At 41.5% G+C, this 20218-nt stretch overlaps 1 protein-coding gene across 2 annotated transcripts; it reads right to left on the reverse strand.

Annotated features, from left to right (window-relative positions):
- Positions 1-12781: 12781 nt before the first annotated feature.
- Positions 12782-19679, reverse strand: LOC129779433 (uncharacterized). 2 transcript variants are annotated; one of them, XR_008743646.1, is made up of 2 exons: positions 13038-19679; positions 12782-12978 (listed from the first exon to the last, which is right to left on the reverse strand). XR_008743646.1 is itself a non-coding variant. In XM_055786910.1 (2 exons), the coding sequence occupies exon 2, from the start codon at positions 18636-18638 to the stop codon at positions 13224-13226; it is 5415 nt and encodes a 1804-aa protein (XP_055642885.1). In that variant the 5' UTR covers positions 18639-19415; positions 19475-19679; the 3' UTR covers positions 12782-13223. The 2 variants fall into 2 exon arrangements, 1 of the variants encoding a protein (XP_055642885.1); XM_055786910.1 differs by having other exon boundaries at positions 12782-19415; positions 19475-19679.
- Positions 19680-20218: the final 539 nt, after the last annotated feature.

The following is a 20218-nucleotide window of genomic DNA, read 5'->3' on the forward strand; positions in this document are numbered from 1 at the left end:
TTTTCATTAGATAAACAATTGAATAACTGTAAAATATTAGGCGTTATCTAAACGCCCTAACTGCATCGTTTTGATTGGCCCGATTTACGGTTTCCCTAACACAGCCATCAAAACCAAGCAGCCTTGGGGAAATCGGCATTGCAAATACATGAAAGTAGGGGGACTTTTGTTCTCATCGAAAAATGTTCCCTAACACAGACATTAAAACCAAGCAGCGAAATCGGCATTGCAAGCACACGAAAGAGCCTAGAGGCGAGTGAACTGAAAAGTTTAAACCCTCTTAAAGCCAAAAAGAAGAAAAAGAACACACGAAAGTAGGGGGAGCTTTTGTTTCCACCGAAATGTGTTCCCTAATAGAGATTTCTAAACCAAGGTGCCTGGAGAAATCGGTATTTCAAATTCATGCAAGTCGGAGGTATTTTTGTTCCGACTGGAATGTGTTTCCCTAACACAAACTTCAAATCCATGAAGCGTGGGGAAATCGGCATTGCGAATTCATACAAATCGGGGGTATTTTTGTTCCGATTGAAATGTGTTTCCCTAACACAGACTTCAAAACCGAGGTTTCTGGGGAAATCGGCTCTGCAAATAAATGCAAACTGCGAGTACTTTTGTCCTCGCTTGCCTTTGTGCAGAGTGGAATATGTCTGTCCTAACATGATCTTCTAAACTTAGGAACCTGGGAAAATCGTGCAGCCACTAGAAGCGAATGAACTTCCCAGTTTCAAGCAAATTCGAGATTCGAGAAGTATGTACACTTTTGGGATGTAAACTTCAGAGGGAAATGTAAAATAAAATAATCGTTTGATAATTTTTTTTTGTCTTTATTGGAAAGATTTTCAGCCTTAGGCTGGTTCATCAAACGTTTGATAATTCTTCCGTACATATATTTTGTTCTAGTCATCATACCAAACGTAAAAGGTCCGTCATTAAATTTACTTGTAACGAAGAACAATCAATCACAATAAATGAATTGACTTTACACGGCATTTGTTCATTTTTTTCACTCACAGAGCAAATATATTGAACTCAATTGAATTTGGAAACTGTTTCATTCAATCAAGAATTTAATCAATACAAACGAATGATTGCTCAGCTAAGGTAGTTCCACGTGAACCTTGCGGTTATATCATAGACATAACCCACTAATTTTTTTTTTGAATAAATTCATCTTTCAATTTGTGGCGATTTTACTGACAGTTGTTTCTGAATGCTCCTCGTAATATGGTCTTGAAGCTTTTTTTAATATTTTTGACAAATGCGGAAACTGTGAATACCGTTCTGAATCATATTTCGGAGGCTTAAGGCATATGATGCAGAAAACAGATCTAAACTTTATGCACAGGTAAACAAATTTCGGACAGATTAAATTAATTTCGGATACTTTGTTTTGTAATTTTTTGGACGAAAATTACATTAGGGGAATGGGGGGTATGCCCGACCCCCTAAGGAAAAGTATTGTTTTGTGAGATCTGCGGGCACATATTTATATGTTTTCTCCACAGAATCATTGTCTAGTTTATTTGCCATGAGATATAAGGAATATCAGTACATTTAAACGGTGATTTTCTCAAGTAATAGTCAATTTAAAAAACTGCCATAAAAATGAAGCTCATCAACCAGTGCGGGTGAAACCGGCACCCCATGGGGGTAACACCGGTACCCTATGGGGTAAGACCGTCATCTGAATTTCTCAATATATATACTTGGCAACAGATGAACCAGTTTGAATGTAACAGTCGGCAAATAGAAGGTATTCTAATTCTAAATGTCGCTGACGAGTATGGTTCGAATCGCTCAACCGATTCCGGAGATATGGTCGGAACAAGTTCCGATGAACATGGAATATGGAGAAGAAATCCCAAACCACACCACAGTTCAATTACAAGTTTAATGGAATCTAGGACCACATTGAACACTTATCGATGGTCAGTTTTTCTTCTTACTTGAATCAATATCCGTCATACGACGCTTTTAATCACACTAGGATTCGACTTGAAATCACAGAGAAGAATGAGTTCATGACTGTAGGTAAATTTTTTCAGGTTTTTGTGATTATGATGGCAATAAAAATGATTAAATTATGTTTAGTTGTAACTAATTACTACTAAACATAATTTAATTATTAATAATTATTTTCGTTAAGACCATATAGCCATTATTGTTCTCTCAATGATGAAGTTCATTTAATTTTATCGAATAGCTTAAACCCAACATTAAATTTACATCAGTAGTTCAAAAGTCGTGGAAGCACGTTTGATAGAAACTCCACTAACAATAGCCTCTTTTGCAAGGGTTTCTCCTGGGACCAACTCCCTCGATTCGTTTTCCTTTGGTAGCTGCGAGGCATCTGGAATTGATGGAAAATATGTCTTAGAAACCTTCAACTAAACGCAAACCATGCCGGGATCCCCCACTCAAAGGGTGACGGACTTACCCCGACAGCACACATTTTTCAAGAGAACTATTTCTATTAACTTATTGCTTTAACTTACCTCAACTCAAATCCCAGTGATTGCTAACAATCCAGGGAACAAACTGTAGAGCAACGGCAAAGAATTTGAAACCGCGTTCAATAATAAAAGCTTAAACTTCACTGACGGAAAATTACATCCGGCTACATATCATCGGCACTCGCGTTTGTTTTGATTTATATTTTGACAGTTGACGATGGGTTCGATGTGATTGAAAATGTCTAAAATAATAAATACTAACATGTAGAGTATTCAAAAACGTAGTTAATCAGAGTTTTCTAGTAAAACTCAGGGGGTGCCGGTCTTATCCTCAGTGGCGGGCTTACCCTCCCTTCCCTTACACTTGATTATATTTTATAGTCAACTGCGAAACACTTACCAACCAATCACAGTAAACTGTTAACGATGGTGAGAACTGATGAAACACGGGAGAAATTTAAATATTTATCAACGGATAAATTCTGCGTGCTCACGCTAAGCAAACGTCAAACACAAACGATAATGAGAAGTGTTTACTGATTTTTGCCGATTATGTTATAATTCAAATGTAGTTCTCATATGAAATGATAGTGAAACCAATGGATTACTCTAAAGATGCATTTGTGATGTTAATTTTATAGTTATATAATCAGTGCATTAAGCATTTCAAGATATTAAAACAAAGTGTCCGAAATATGATGTTGTCCGAAATATGATTCAGAACGGTATTCTTTTCTGTTTCAATTTTGTTTTTAAAGTTTTGTCAGGTAGGTTGATATTCTCGATATTGTTTCAATCAAGTTGGAGTCGTCACCATGCAGCTGAAACACAGATTCAAAAAGCTGAAAATCTTGCTAAGCAGGAGCCTCCTGGTGGTCAACAAACTCCAACGTGTAGATGTGACCGAGTAAAGATTTCGTCGTTTTACTTTTATAGCTGAGCAAATAATCGAGTGTTCAAATAATGGAATGTGGAGCTGATCAAGCAAGCGAGAAATTGATTTGATTTTAATGATCCAATTTGACAACCATTAACGTTGTGTTTCCAGGATTGCGTTTCCAGGGTTCTACGATGGGAATATACAAGATCTGGAGAATGAATTCCGTTACCTAAGGGTAAAATTACTTCGTAAGGAAATCACAGTTTCAGAAAACGAGCATGTGCAGGATGGGTGGACAAAAATGTTATGTCTAAAAAGAATTTACGACTCGCTCCATTTTCGGCGCTTCGATGTCATGTTTATAACTTTCTCATTATGCCTCACTCCTCGATAACTGTCGAACGATTTTTTCTGAAAATAACCAGAACAAAAATAAGCTTCAAAATCGGCTCAACAACGATACGATGAACGTTATTTTGAGATCAAAACGTTTTTATGCTGAATAGACACTCCTGGGGCTGCCATACAAATGAAAAACAAAATCTGCATAACTCAAGACCTAATCAAGCAAACGGAACCAAATTTGGAATTCGGGGGATTTAGGTGGCAATAATTATTTCTATGGTGGTTGACTTCCCCTTCTCTGAAGGGGAGGGGGCTGGATTACTCCAGAAATAATCAAGCGAATGGAACCTGTCCCACATCAAATTGCATCACGGGTATTTTGGGTTTTTCTCTTGAAATTTTTTGTAGAAGTAGTTTAGTGAGTATTGTTTACACTGTATTTTTATCGCTGTCAGTTTTTCAAAAATTAGGAGAAATGGCTTCGAGTGAAGCACCATCGCGAATTGATTTTGCGCAAGGACCTGGAAAATCCTCGACTCTCTCATCGGGACATCGGAAAACAATTCTGAATCGTGCAGTCAACGGTGAGTCGTGTGATTAAACGTTACTACGAAAGTCTGCATCGAACGGAAGGAGAAGTTCGCCCAGAATGGATGTTGTATGTGTGATCAGGATCACAAGCGTGTCTTGAAAGCGTTTAAATGGAGTCCCAATGCTTCGGTCAGTGATGTGGCCAAAATTTTAATCTGTCCACATCTTTCGTTCAGAGAGTCAAGGACCGGGAGGGACTGCATAGGTACATAGCGCAGAAGGCTCCAAATCGTTGCGAACGGCAAAATTCGGTGGGAAAGTCACGGGCCCAGAAACTGTGCACGCAGATGCTCACGAAGTCTCATTATTAGACTGACGCACAGTGGTCCCTGAGAAAACTTAGGCGGCCAAAACTCAGATTTTTTAGCTAAAAACCCAATTTTTGGTAGACTAGTGTTTTTGGATACGTTTTCAACTCTGTTTCACTAAAAAACCAAAAGGGGGTAAAGGGCAAGGGGGCAAAGTTCAACTTTTTCAGTTTATATCGTGTTTGGTATCAAAATGCAGAGGATACGCAGAGCTCATTTTTCAACTCGGTTTCACCAAAAAAACAATATTGATCAATCAATATTGGTTCGAAAAAATTTTTTGGTTCGAAAAAAAATCATAACTCAAAAACGAAAAAAAAGCCTCTCTGGTTTCGACACATATTATGTGAAAAATCCTCAGCTTTTCAGAAAAAAATAAAAAACGAATATAATCAACAATAACGAGAACAGATTTCGAATTTTCTGCAGGTGTAGTATTTTTTCAAAAAAACAGGTGATTGGCTTTAATTTGTTTATGTCGATCATCTGAATCGGTTCAGTAGTTCAAAAGTTATGAATTTTTTAAAAAAGCCATTTTTGGAAAAAAGATGGAATAGTTGATTTTTTGGACAACCCTAAAATGGAAATGGTCACCCTACTGAAAAAATAAAACAAATACGGGTCTAATGTTTTGCGATAAAGAACAAAACTACTACTTTTCACGAAAATCAGTTTGGCATGGAATGACTGATTTCGGGTTAATATTGAGCAAAAATCTAAAAGGGGGGATTTCGGGTGAATAACTCCAGTGCTGAGTGATAAAAGACACTTTGAGGGACATGTTTCATCATTATATCAAGCTTAAAACAACCAAATATGTAATAGAATAAAAGAGATGATATTTGGGCATTAAAATTTGATGTGGAGTGATTTGGTCCAGTGTGTGTTTCATAGAAAAAAAAACATACTTATGTTAATGTAAAGTAATTCAGGATAATATTACAATCAGTAGCAGTGTTCTGGGATCGATACCAGGTGTTTTGATCAAAAGCCAGACCAGAAAAATTACATTGAGACCATTTCGAATTCTGCATGAATCTTTTCACTGTTGTTCGAGCATTTTCAAACACTTTCGATGCTTTGTACAAAGAATATCTCATCTTGATGGCCTGCGTTCCTCTTTCATGCTCTACCTTCTTCCGACGTTGTATGTCAATCCTGTTTTTGTAATTCCGCGGCATCTGGAACCAACCAGGTCAAAGAAAAGTCGCAAACCTGTATGACCAATTCATCCCACAGAAACATGACCATATGGGGGTCTCCGTAGCCACATTGGTTGCGCGTTCGCTTGGTAAGCGGTCGATCGTGAGTTCATAACTCAGGGCCCTCATTGATCATCTTTGTGTTGTTACAGAATAACTACGTCCACCCAACAATCATCAGCGATGGAGATGATCGTTCCACGGTCGAAATAAGATCATTCATCCATACAACTGCTCTGCTCTGCAAGACACATCGGGCTGCTGTTCTATAAATAACTCAACAATGATCAATCAACTGTCTCCGTTGTCCGGTGGTCTAACTAGATAATGGAAAATCAGAGGGAATACTCTTACGCCTAAATGGAAAAGTGGAATGGTTGGAACGGAAGAATTCGGGAAGAAGGACAGCAGAAGGTTCGAGAAAGGAATTGGAAAGGAATTGAGGTCTCTCGGGTTTCGACCGCGGAAGCGTGCACATCGATCGAAGTGATCAAGTTTTTATAAAGAGTGTGTCACATCAAATTGCATCACGGAAAAAACGCTGTAGAAATTTAATTTTTAGGAATTATATCTTCAGCTTCCGCTTACAATCAGATAAGAGTGTATAGATCACGTTGGCCATGCTTCACTGTCCATTTTTCGTAAATTTGGAAAAATGTCGTCGAACGAAAAAGAGCGTCGTGAATTAATCCTGTGCACTCATTTCGAGAATCCGGAGTTGTCACATCGGGACATCGGTAAGATGCTGGGAATCGTCCAATCCACGGTCAGCAGAGTACTAAAACGATACTTCGAGAACCTAACCATCGACCGGAAGGTGAAGAACGGCAAAAATGGATGCTCCGTCAGTGAAAAAGATCACAAGCGCGTAGTTAAGCAGTTTAGACGTGATCTGAGAAGTTCGGTCCGGGATGTCGCCAATAAGCTGAATTTGTCAAGTTCATTCGTCCAGCGGACCAAGCAGCGGGAGGGCCTGCGTACATACAAGGTTCAGAAGGCTCCTAACCGTGACGAAAAGCAAAACATGGTGGGGAAAACGCGAGCCCGGAAGCTGTACACCGAAATGCTGACGGAGCCGTATTGCCTGGTAATGGACGACGAAACCTACGTCAGAGCGGACTTTCGTCAGCTGCCGGGCCTGTTGTTCTTCTCCGCAGAGGACAAATTCAGCGTTCCGGAGGAGATTCGCAAGCAGAAACTATCCAAGTTTGCCAAAAAGTACATGGTGTGGCAAGCGATCTGCTCTTGCGGAAAGCGGAGCGCCCCCTTAGTGATGACCGGCACGGTAAACGGGCAGGTTTACCTTAAGGAGTGCCTACAGATGCGCTTACTACCATTATTGAAGCAGCACGAGGGCCCGACCATCTTCTGGCCGGATCTCGCTTCGTGCCACTATTCAAAGGACATGTTGGAGTGGTACGAAGCCAACGGGGTCACCTTCGTGCCAAAGGAAATGAACCCGCCCAACGCGCCGGAGCTTCGCCCAATAGATAAATATTGGGCGATTATGAAGCAGGCCCTCCGGAAGAACCCAAAAGTTGTCAAATCGGAGGCGGACTTCAAGAGAAAGTGGATTTCTTTAAAAAAAAAAAAACAACCTGACGTTGTACAGAACCTTATGGACAGGGTAAAGAGGAAGGTGCGATCATACGGGCTTGGGCTCAAAGTATGAATAAAAAGAAAATGCCAAAAGTTGTTTAATAGTTTTTATTTTACTGTCTAAAATTTTCAAAAGGATCGGTCTACTGGGCGAATTTCTACAGTGTTTTTGATGCAATTTTATGTGACACACCCTTTAATAGTTTTCGTTGTGATAAACCACGTTTTGTCAACCGAATTATTGAGCGGTGAAACCGGCTGCAATAGCCCTGGTCGCTGGCCGCCGAGGTGTCCAGCTAAATATCAAGGACCAGCGATAAGAGTGTGCCTGCCTCGCCCTCATCAGCCCCGTGCTGGTACGGCTCACCGTAAAGTAGCTACGCAGGCCAGTTGTCACGAGTTGCTCGTCACGCTCCACTCGTTCATCGTCAAGGACGACACGGAGGTTGCGACCTTCCACCAAAGCCAAGATCCGGGGAAATCACCTCGTCATACCAGTCACCCGTTCGCCGTCGCCGACCGCCATCTCGCCGATGCCATTCCAGACCGTAATTTATTTCATTTAATGTTATCAAGCTTATAGTTTCGCTGCATCAAATGGTTCCTCTTCTGTAGACGAACAGAACATAATTGCACAATACACGAAAAATTTATTTATTCAACGAAATAAAAATCCTTAAAACCACGACCGAAAGACTTGAATTTTCTACAATCAAAGTACTTTCTTTGTTCATGCTATCGTTTCCTCCCACCTGTCAAATTTTTCCATTTTTTTTACGTTAGGTACATACGGTTCAACAATAAAAGGAGATGGCATTATAAAAAATCCAAGTTGAGCCGTACTTTTTGAGATAAAAGGGTGATCCAACTCACCCTGACTTACCCTACATCATTGAAATGACGTTTAAAGTTTCAAAATTTTAGAATATTCTATGAACAAATTTTTCATCTTAGTATATGTAGATGTAAAAATTTCTGGAAGAAATAAAAAATCGATTTCTTTCTGTTTTTTCAAAGATTTTGTTGACTAACACAATTTGTTGTCGGCTAAGGCAATAGCAAATCCAATGAACCTTATCAACCATCTTTTTTTTTGACTACTATATCGTTATTGTAGGACCTTCCAATACAGAGATATTTTTGTTTGAATGAAAATTTCCCCTTTGTACAATTATTCATCACAAAATTTAAAAAAATACAAAAAAATAATAGATAATATTAAATAGAAAAGATAAATATAAAAAATGCATTTTAAAAAAAGCTTAACCTGAGATGTTCTGTTTTGTGGATTCTCTCGCATTAACATTGAGCTTTGGTCCACACCTTGCCTTTTGACCTAGAATAGAACTGTTTTGTTATGATGTAAAACGTCAAAAATACATTTCTTCAAATAGGTCATGTGAGGGAATCCAGTATTGTGTAATCGAGCCTGCAGTTAAAACAATATCGATCCGGGCCGATTATTACTAGTGATGAAACGGATAGCAGGTTTTCCAGATACCGGATATCCGACAAGCTTCGAGGCCGAATAGCCGAATATCCGGCGGCAGGATATTCATCACATAATGATGATGATGACGCTGATTTCCGTTTAGAATGAATATCCTCTAATAGAGTATCAAATTTTCTGCAAGAAATTTTGAACGGATTTTTTTCTGAATTGAATGATCGGATTTTTGTGGATATATTGAAATAATTTTAATACGAGTCATAAAAAAGCAAATACCACAAACTCAAATAACAAAAGAACATCTATCAATTATTTTCGTTAAAGATTGAAAAAATTAGAGCTGTCTTCAGTGATGATAATCTGCTAGAGGGTACACATACTTCACTACTAGTCGAAACTATCATGGGCGGCTACACACCCACTAACATGATGTCAAAACAGTGGGGCAACAAGTTCTGGTCTCTCCTGTTTATCCGAGGTATGTTGTTGCATAAAAAGGTATTTGGACTAGGAAGAGATTGCACATAGAACACAGAACTTGTCTCGCATCAGAGCATCTTTAAACGCTGGATTGGGAAGTCATTTCAACTACTTAAGGGAAGATCCAAATTACTTAATTGCAACCTTTTTGGACCCAAGAATCCAGTTAGACTATTTAGTAGTCGTCATAGTCGTCTTCAACGACTGTTAAATGATCAAAAGAGATGTACCGTTTTCCTCAAATTCCAAACACTTCATTTTCAAATGTAAATTAACTTAAATTTTATGTTATAAACTTGAAAATGATTCGGATTTTCAAAGAAAATACATCTTCAGCGATGAGGCTCATTTCTGGCTGAATGGCTGCGTCAATAAGCAAAATATGCGTTATTGGTCAGACAGCAATCCACACGTACTCCATGAGTCACCATTGCATCCCGAAAAAAATACGGTTTGGTGCGGTTTATGGTCCGGCGCCGTCATTGGGCCGTACTTCTTCCGTGATTATCAAGACCGGCACGTTACTGTGAATGAGAATCGCTAACGCTCAATGATAACCGAATATTTTTGGCCCGAATTGGATGATATGGAGTTGGACAATATGTGGTTTCAACAGGACGGCGCCACAAATCACACAGTGAATTTAACAATCGATTTATTGAAAACCAAGTTTGGTGAGCGTGTTACGTCACGAAATAGCCCAGTCATATGGCCGCCTCGGACGTGCGATTTGACGCCATTAGACTATTTCCTGTGGGGCTACGTGAAGCCTATGGTCTATGTCAACAAGCCAGCGACGATTGATGAACTTCGTACGAATATCGAACGTGAAATTGCAGCAGTGTCGTCCGATTTATGCTTGAGAACCGACGAAAATTGAGGTCAGCGTCTGGACTTCTGCAAGCGTGCTCGTGGTGGCCATGCAAAAGAGATCGAGTTCCATACATAATGGCATCAAATGTACTTTCACATGAATAAAGAATTTCATTGATATCAAAACCATTTTTGTTTTATTTAAAAAAAACTTTTGTAGCGCTCTTATTGAAAAAACAGATATTTGTTTTTTTATAGTTATCGTGGTCTCGGGACCAAGGACACTATATTTTTTCATATTTTTTCTTGAAAGCTGGGGTTTTTACACAACTTATCCAAAAATCAGAGATGAAAACCTCGGTTTCAAGAAAAAATTATAGGAGGTTGTGTCCAAGATACGACCGCATTGTTGACGTAGAACTAAGCTGTTATTTTATATAAGTCGCTTGTTTATATCTTCGGATATAATTCTATAGTGCTGTGAAATTTTAGAAAAAACTGCTTAGTAGAATAATCTCTGAAATGTTTTTTCATTGTAGAATCAGTTGACGATAATTGATACACTAGCTGATCATATGTCGCTATTAATTTCATGTCAATGTATTGAAAATTTACGTTGAACGCTATTCCGATAGCCTTTTTCGCAATTGACATAGACTCGGCTACAGTCGATTATATACATGTTGCACCAGCACAATTATTCCACATCTCATAACTACATCAATATATCTTTGGCACCGCAAGGAAACAACAACAACAACACATGCAAGTATCAAAAATTATGCTACATGTTATTTAGTATTGTCTCAGTGGAATTGCACCTCTAGGCATCGTTCGTACAACGTAAACCAAGCGCCATACAAGCTTTCGCCATAGCACGCATACAGAACCATATATTGGTGGCTTGAAACTATTAGGAATATAAACACTTCTCATCATTTTACGTTATTCTCAAAAGAAACAATTCTGATTATATCACTGGCCTCGGAAATATTTGCATTACTTTCTCATGCTCGAGATAAGCGCAGCTGCCACCCTTAGTGGAGGAAGTTTTTCCACTGGCAAGCGAAACCTAATCACATACAACATTCCAGAACGACATTTACTTTCTCGGTGTCTAAACAAGCGAAATAAACTCTTTTTGTTAATATCAACAACCTCGAAAACAGTAGCATTGCTTTATTATGATCAAGATTAGCGCAATCCTAGTTAAAGGCAGTTTTGCGACTGGCACACGAACCCAAATAACTTATAACATTCCAGTACGACATTCAAGATGCTTGGTATTCCCCAAATGATTTGTTGGCACACAACCTTAATGCCTGCTTCACCATAACGTCAGTTTAATGCATTCATGCAATGTCAAAGGCACCAACGAAGCCCTTATGATGACGAAAAACAAACAATGTTAACTGCTTGGAAAAAAAACTGAATTATGCCACACAGCTCGACTCTGCTGTAACACCCATCGATGCGAATTCGCTGATGAGTTTGTCAACAGCTACCGCCTTCACCAGTGGGGGGAGCTTGATTTTGGTTACTGCCTGGGTAACGGCGCTTACATTTTCGACCGACGCGCCGAAGTCGCCTACTTCGCTGTTGTTCGATGCGGTGTCACACTCGCTAGGGATTGGTTCAGTGCGAGCGCTTTTCACTGCACCAACATCGCGTGCTTCACTAAATGACGCTTGCCTCGAAATTTGATTGCCCCTGGCAATGCGTTCGCTTTTTGCAGTGCCCGAGCCAGCCTTCCTCTTCTTCTTGCTCACTACGCAAAGCGTCCAATTTATGACGCGGAAAGAAAAACACAATACGAATAACGCCAAAAACGAACTGAAAAAACCACACGACGATATCCAAGTTAGATTACCACTGGTGGGGTCCAATCTTAGATCGAAGCGCAGCGAAAGCAAAGTGAACTGGATTGCTCAACAGTCCGATGCCGAATGAAAGTTTGCCTCAGCGAGATCCACTGTTTATACTCTAGGCAAGTATTCCCCTTCATCGTTCTTCTTTTCCTTTGTTCACGGAGACTTTGAATCCTACGATTTCCCCTCCGTTGGACGTCGATAAGTTACTCGTTATTGACAGCTCTGTTCGGGAAAGCACATAAATGGACAGAACAAATGTATGGGAAAATGGAAACGCTTAAAGTTTTCATGTATTTTAACCATTAACAAACCAGGAGATTCTAATGTATAGCATAATAAACAAATCTTAGGAAATTTCCGATTCGTTTACTATGTAAATCACCAAAATCCGTTCGCGGCAAAAATAGTTATTAACGTTAACTTTATTTCATTAAAACGTGACCTGTTTTCTGATTTGGCACCCTTAATGAAAGACGTAGTTCTACGTCAAAAAAAGGTGAAAGCGCACGCGGATTCGGAGAAATTGTAGAAAAATCTTAAACCGTTTTGAACTAATCTATATTTTCGTCAGTTTTATTTCGCGGAGTATACAAAGTGCAACCGAACTCAGGAGGCTTGAGTGGCGACCGGCACAACGAAATACTGCCTACGAGATAGTGTCAGAGAAAAGATTACATAATTCTCTGAGAATCTCTGATTCTGTGACCACGACAGCGCGATCATTATAATGCGTCCGAAAGAGACGGATTTATTCCCATAATTTGTGGATCGCATGTTGGTACTGTTCGGGGTCGTCACAACAAACTAATTTTCAAAGCAGCAATTTTCTTGTTTCGCAGCTTGAAACTGAAATTTTATGTATTTAATTAATCTCATTTCTTTTCTTTTCAGGTTCTACTTACATTTTACAGTTTCTTTATTAATTTTACAATATTTTTCTTTTTTTCAGGTCTCTCAGGATCCAGCAGTTATTTGGCTATCAGCGGCTATCAAAACATCGATTGGTCAACATTATTCTTTAATTATACAATTTTTAAAATATTACCAATAAATTCCTTTTAGAAATTCTAACGATTTCTCTGTAAATTTCAATACACTTTCAAAAACTATCCAACTCAATTCATCCGTTTGCCTTTTGTTTATCTATTTTCTCCTTTCTATACTGTTTTTATTCACTCTGGTGCCTTTTCTGACATTTCGTCGCAAGATGGTTAACTCATGCAGGTAGGCCTTAGTCGACTGTGCGTAGCGGTGTGTACATAGCCCCTCCCCGTAACTCTGGTGCGAAAGCGTCAGCCGCAGTAGATTTACGACCCTGGACTTCAAGCACCGCAAGCTTCACCACCGGCCGCCTGAACTCACCCTTTGCTGTTTTCACCAAAGCCTGTCTGATCCTACCATCAGCACCACTGAATACCTCGGTTACAACCCCTCTAACCCAATGCTTTCGGATATTCTCGTCCGCAATATACACAAGATCACCTTTTGCAATAGGAGGCATTTCAGAGTGCCATTTGCTGCGATGATTGATCGTCGGGAGATACTCAGAAGTCCATCGTTTCCACAAACAATCAGCCAAAAACTGTGACCGCTTGAAGCTGTCCCGCAGTGCCTCTGCTTCATTGGTAGGTCTGATAAACGACTCAGAACTCATTAGTCCTACGCCGCGAACAAAATGGTTTGGTGTTAGCGCTTCCTTTGCATCAGGTTCCAGGCCAGCGTATGTCAGTGGCCGAGAATTGATTAAATCCACCGCTTCTGCCAACACGGTCAGGAGTACTTCGTCCGTCATTCGGCGGCCATCATCCAACGCTTTCAACGCCGTCTTAACGGAGCGCACCATTCGCTCCCACACCCCACCCATATGAGGTGCGGAAGGCGGATTGAAATTCCATCTGGTTCTCGAATCGGTGAACACATCTTCACAATTAATCTCCATCTGCTTAACAATTTCTTTGCTGGCGCCATGGAAATTCGTCCCATTATCTGAGAAGAATTCAAGAGGACCTCCTCTGTAGCTCACGAATCGCCGTATGGCCATCAGGCACGATTGAGTCGTCAGACTATGAGCAACCTCAATGTGAATAGCTCTCGTCGTCAAACACGTGAACAAACAAATCCACCTTTTCTCTGATCTGCGCCCGACGGAGACAGTCAATGGACCACAATAATCCACCCCTGTGTAGCTGAACGGCTGCAATCCAGGCGAGATCCGCGAAATCGGAAGAGGAGCCATTCTCGGATGACCTGGCTCACATTTCCTCACCTTGCATCGCATGCAAGCTCTTGAAATACGTTTGAGTTCCGCTCGGAGATTGGGAATCCAAAACCTTTGTCGTATTTCATTTACCGCCGTTTCTTGATTGCCGTGTGCCACTCTCTGATGATAATGTTCCAGAAGTTTAACGGTAACTGGATGTCCTTTAGGGAGTATAATTGGGAAACGTAGTTCGAACGGTAAGAACGTACCTTGTGCGGTTCTCCCTTCCATCCGAAGAACGTTCTGTGCATCCAAGAATGGGCTCAGACTGTATAGACTGCTCGATTTTTCCAGCTGTCGTTGTTTCTCGTTCCCCACTTTAAGATTTTTCTGGAGAGTTTTCACCTCATCCCCGTATGCTTCCGCTTGTGCGAATCGCCACAAATATGCTTCTGATTTTTGGTATTCGTCTCGTTGCAAAGGAACTACCGTAGATGCAATTTTTGCCTTTACTTTTCTCTTGAGAGCATCGGTCGTTGGTACACCTTCGATGGCCCATCCTTCCTTTTTTCGCTTGCAGTTCGAAACAAACCGGTAGACGCAGGCTATCGTTCGAACTAAGACCTTCCATCTTGAAAAACGCAACGGATCGATTACAGGTTCTGACAGTGAAATGTCGTGGAACAGTATGTGGGCACGTATCTCTTCAGGCACATTCGGTGTTACGCGCTTCTGTTCTGGCCAGGAATCTTCCTGATGGAACAGGAAATGTGGACCCCGAAACCAAGGACCGTTCGAATTTAGATTGTGTCCTCGATCCCATTTGGTTAGGTCGTCAGCGATGTTGTTTCTAGTGGAAACCCACCGCCATTCATCGAGCTTCGTGAGACTAAGGATTTCACCAATTCGGAAAGCAACGAATTGCTTGTAGCGTCGCTGATCCGAGTGGATCCAAGAAAGTACTGTCCTCGAATCTGTCCAAATAAACCGCTGTTTCACCTCTACGGAATGGTTATCGATGATGGAATTTAGCAATCTAGAACCTAGTACCGCGGCCTGTAGTTCCAGGCGCGGAATTGACAGCTGCTTCAAAGGTGCAACCTTGGAACGTGCCATCACAAGCGAACAAATAGGACCAGAAGCAGTCATGACACGGAAATATGCAACAGCACCATATGCATTCTCACTAGCATCGACAAGAACGTGTAGTTGCAACGTACTGTAGTCCACAGATAATCCTCCCGTGAAGTGATAACGAGGGATCCGCACTCTTTCGATTTCTGGAAGCCGACCGACCCAACGATTCCATTTCTCGCTACACTCGTCGTTGATCTGCTGGTCCCAGGCACATCCACTGCGCCAAAGATCTTGAATAAGCATTTTTCCATAAATAGTGAAGGAAGCCAAAAACCCAATGGGATCGAACAAGCTCATGATGCAGCTCATGACCCCCCTTTTCGTGGGCCGCCTCTCTCCTATCAGGTACGGCAGCAAATCTTCACGTAACCTTGCTGAGAACGTAAACTCGTCGCTTACTGAATTCCACACTATTCCCAAGACCCTTTCTTGCCCTGTTTCCTTGTCTTGATTAAAATGAACACATTGATTTTCTTTTGTCTCCCCCATTTCTCGCAGGAACACCTCTGAACTAGAGACCCAATTTCGAAGCTCGAAGCCGCCCTTTGAATGAACAAACGTTACCTCCTTCGCCAGCTTCACTGCTTCCTCGACTGTCTCCGTGCTATCGAAATAATCATCGACGTAATGGTTCTCTAGAATCGCTCTCGCTGCCTCTGGAAACCGCCCTGCGAACTCCTTTGCATTCATGTTCTTCACAAACTGGGCGGAGCAAGGTGAACTGGTCGCCCCAAAGGTAGCAACGTCCATAATAAATACCTCCGGAGCGCTGGCTGGATTCTCTCGGAACAGGAACCTCTGCGCTTGCTTATCTTCTTTTCGAATTTTCAACTGATGATACATCTCTTTGATGTCTGCACCAAAACCCACTTTTTTCTCTCGAAACTTGCAAATAACTGCTGGGAGAGCAGTCAGCATATCGGGACCCTTCAAGAGTTTTGAATTCAGGGACACCCCAGCTACAGCCGCAGCTGCGTCCCAAACAAGGCGGACTTTACCCGGTTTCTTCGGATTAATAACCACGTTCAATGGCAAATACCACACCTTACTCTGGTTGGTGTCTGCTAGCTCCAACTCTGAAGCTTTGTGCGCATAGCCCTTGGTTAGGTACTCCGAGACCATGCACCGTACTTTATCGTACAGTTCATTGTCCTTCAATAAACGTCTCTCTAAACTCTTGAGCCTTTTCACAGCCATAGGATAGCTGTCGGGGAAGCACGGACTATCATATCTCCATAATAACCCCGTCTCAAAACGATCACCTACTCTTACCGTCGTTTGCGTCAGGATATCTTTCGCTCTCCTATCCTCTTCGCTTTCCGGTAGCAGCGCAACCGAAATGCCAGACTCTTCTAGCGTGTAGTGGCTCTTCAACAGATCGTGGAGGTCCTCGTTCGAAACACTGCTGCACGCATGATGACCAACGATGCTCGACTCAACACCACCGCTTACAGGTCCGAATATGGTCCAACCAAGCTTGGACCGCACAGCGATTGGCTCTTCCGCTTTCCCGATTCGTGATTCTAACGGTGCACACAAGTGAACGTCTTTCAGTCCGATCAGAATTTGCGGAACAGTATGTTGGAAATCCACCACGGATAGATCTTGAAGATGGGGATACTGCTTGACTACTTCCGTCAGGGCTAGCGTCGACTGGGGAAGCCTCAAGTTATCCACGGTATGAGCTGCTTTTATGTGGAACCGGCGACTTGAACCTCGAGCCGAAATATACAGTTCTACTTTCTGCGAGTTCCTTTCCAATCGGGACATTCCAGCCGTCCACGTCACACGAAGTGGTTGCGTTACACCATTCGTCCTAAGAGCGCTAGCCACCGACTTCTCCACCAATGTGTAGGACGACCCCTCGTCCAGGAAAGCCACTGTGTTCACTGTATGATTTCCCCAGTGCAATGTGACCGGAATCATTCGAAAAATCACCGATTGCTTGCGTTGAAACGAATGAAAGTTGCAGTTCGATCCCGATTCCGGGCCTGCCGCGTGGAGTAAAGGATGGTGAGGCTCTCTACAGGTCCCGACATTACAGCGGAAATTCAGCTTACAGCGGGCATTTCCATGCTCATTGAGACACATCGAGCACAACTTCCATTTACGCACCGCTTCCAAACGATGTGGTACGGAGAGGTTCCGGAAGGCTACACAATTTCTTACCCGGTGATCAGTACGGTCGCAAATCATACATGGCTTTCTCACCCTCGGCGCCTGAGTTTTGTTGGCGTTTTCTTGTCCACAGTGGGCATGGAGGAAACCTTCGTGCTCTTTATCCTTTCCTCTGGACTTTCGATTGGCGTGGTCTACAACTACAGGTGCTTCACAGTATGACGTCACCTCGCTGGCGTCTTTCACGATTTCGGACAGAAAGTTGGCTAAAGTTCGAATCGTGACTACACGGTCTCTCCTTCTATACCGCACCCACTCAAGTTGTGTACTTGCGGGCAACTTTTCGGTAATCTCCTGAATCAGCATGGGATTCAGAAGATGAGAAGTAAGCTTCGTTGCTTCCAGGTGATCTGCAAGCTGCTGGACAATCATCCCGAAATTGATGAACGTTATCAAACGATCTGCTCTCGGTGGGAGAGCCTTTCTCACCTTCACCAATAGCATATTTAGAAGGTGCTCCGGGCGACCGTACAACATCCGGAGAGTCTCAATGATCTGTGGAACTGCGTCTGGAAGTAGGAGCCTACTACGAACTGCTTCCAATGCTTGGCCCTTCAAGCACTCTTGTAGTCGAGCCAGGTTCTCGACATTCGAAAACCCACAAGCCTCGCTAGATGTTTCGTAGCTGCAGATGAACATCGGCCAGTCCTCTAACTTTCCGGAAAATACCGGCAACTTCTTCGACAGGAACTGCCTGGCGGACAGCTGAGCTTTGGTAGGTCCTCGACGACATCTTTGTTGCTTGTTTTGACCAGCTTGTACTGTCACCGATTCGTGATCCTCATTTGATTCGCTGGATTCACTATCGTCCTCATTTGCTTCTCGCACGTCATTTGAAACCGCGTCGTTCTTCTTACTTTCGATCTTTTCCTGTGTATCACCTTTTACGGATTCCGCGTCGACAGGCGGAATTTCCTCCAATGATGGCGATGTGACCAACGGAACTAAACATGTTTTTGGAGTGGAGTATTTTTGATATGCTCCTCGAAAATCTCCGTTGCCAGTCTCGACCAGATCCATTTTCCCAGGTTTGCCTTTTTCCGACCTTTTTTTTTTCGGTTTCTGCTTTTCCTGGCTTTGTTTTCTCCAGTCCCGACTGCTTCGGCTTTTCTTTGTCACTCGAGCAATCATCTTCACAACCTTCAGCTTCTTCCGTTTTTTCTTTCACACCACTATCGAAATCCTTGCTCCGTTGCTGTCTAAGCTTATTCAATTTACCGTGCATCTCCTTTCTCATCTGCTCACTTTTCTTCTGGAACGATTCTTCCTCAGCGATTTCCTTCTCCAACTGCTCTTTTTCGAAGGCTAACTCCATTTCGCGTTTCTCCTGTTCCAGTTTTTTTCGCATCAGAAACATTTCCTGCTGCAGCTCCAGGCGCCGTTTATGCAGGACTCTTTCCTTCTCCATAGCTAGCTGTTGGACTCTTTTTTCTTCCTCGAGCCTTTTCAATTCTTGCTCCAACTCTGACGTCACGGAACTACCAGCGGCATTTTTCATGCACTTGCCGCATATCCACGATGAATCGTCCTTTACCGCATTCGTTACACCGGCACATCCAAAATGATACCAGTTTTGACATTGGTCACAAAACACCATATCCTTCTCTGCGTGATCCGGTCGCTCACAAGCGGCACAATTGTAACCCGTCTTTTCGGCAGCTTCGGGTGAAAGGGTCAATTCTGCCATTGTAAAATTTTCAAGTTTGTTCGGGGTCGTCACAACAAACTAATTTTCAAAGCAGCAATTTTCTTGTTTCGCAGCTTGAAACTGAAATTTTATGTATTTAATTAATCTCATTTCTTTTCTTTTCAGGTTCTACTTACATTTTACAGTTTCTTTATTAATTTTACAATATTTTTCTTTTTTTCAGGTCTCTCAGGATCCAGCAGTTATTTGGCTATCAGCGGCTATCAAAACATCGATTGGTCAACATTATTCTTTAATTATACAATTTTTAAAATATTACCAATAAATTCCTTTTAGAAATTCTAACGATTTCTCTGTAAATTTCAATACACTTTCAAAAACTATCCAACTCAATTCATCCGTTTGCCTTTTGTTTATCTATTTTCTCCTTTCTATACTGTTTTTATTCACTCTGGTGCCTTTTCTGACATTTCGTCGCAAGATGGTTAACTCATGCAGGTAGGCCTTAGTCGACTGTGCGTAGCGGTGTGTACAGGTACTCTAGATCGGAATCTAAAAATTTTATCTCTCGCTCAACCAAAAGGAGTGAAATATATAGCGCCCTTGGTCCCGAAACCTTGTAAACTATAAAAAAAAAAACAAATACAATCAATACACGAAAACAAAATCCAGTTGTTTTCACAAGTATAATATTTTTTAGGGAAGACCGACTCATTGGCTTCAATTTGATATATCGATCATCTGAATCGGTCTAATGTTATGAATTTTAAAAAAATGGAACAATTAGGAAAAAAATAATTTTTGAACCAAGTTTGAAAAATCATAACATAAATAAGAAAAAAAACATATCTTTGATTTTTGGATATGTTATGTAGAAAAGTCCTTAGCTTTCTAGAAAGTAATAGCGTTCTTGGTCCCGAGACCGTGTTAGCTATAAGAAGAAGAATAAGACTACCTCATTGGCTTCAATTTTGATACAACAATTATCTGAATCGATCCGAGAGATCCGAGAGATCAGAAGTTATTAATTTTCGAAAAAAATAATTTTTGGGAAAAAAAGAGG

The sequence above is a fragment of the Toxorhynchites rutilus genome, chromosome 3, assembly GCF_029784135.1.
Source record: "Toxorhynchites rutilus septentrionalis strain SRP chromosome 3, ASM2978413v1, whole genome shotgun sequence".
Lineage (NCBI taxonomy): Eukaryota > Metazoa > Arthropoda > Insecta > Diptera > Culicidae > Toxorhynchites > Toxorhynchites rutilus.

Bases quoted from the DNA above. Each gene is read 5' to 3' on its own strand.
- LOC129779433 (XM_055786910.1), bottom strand. From the start codon at position 18,638: ATGATTGCTCGAGTGACAAAGAAAAGCCGAAGCAGTCGGGACTGGAGA.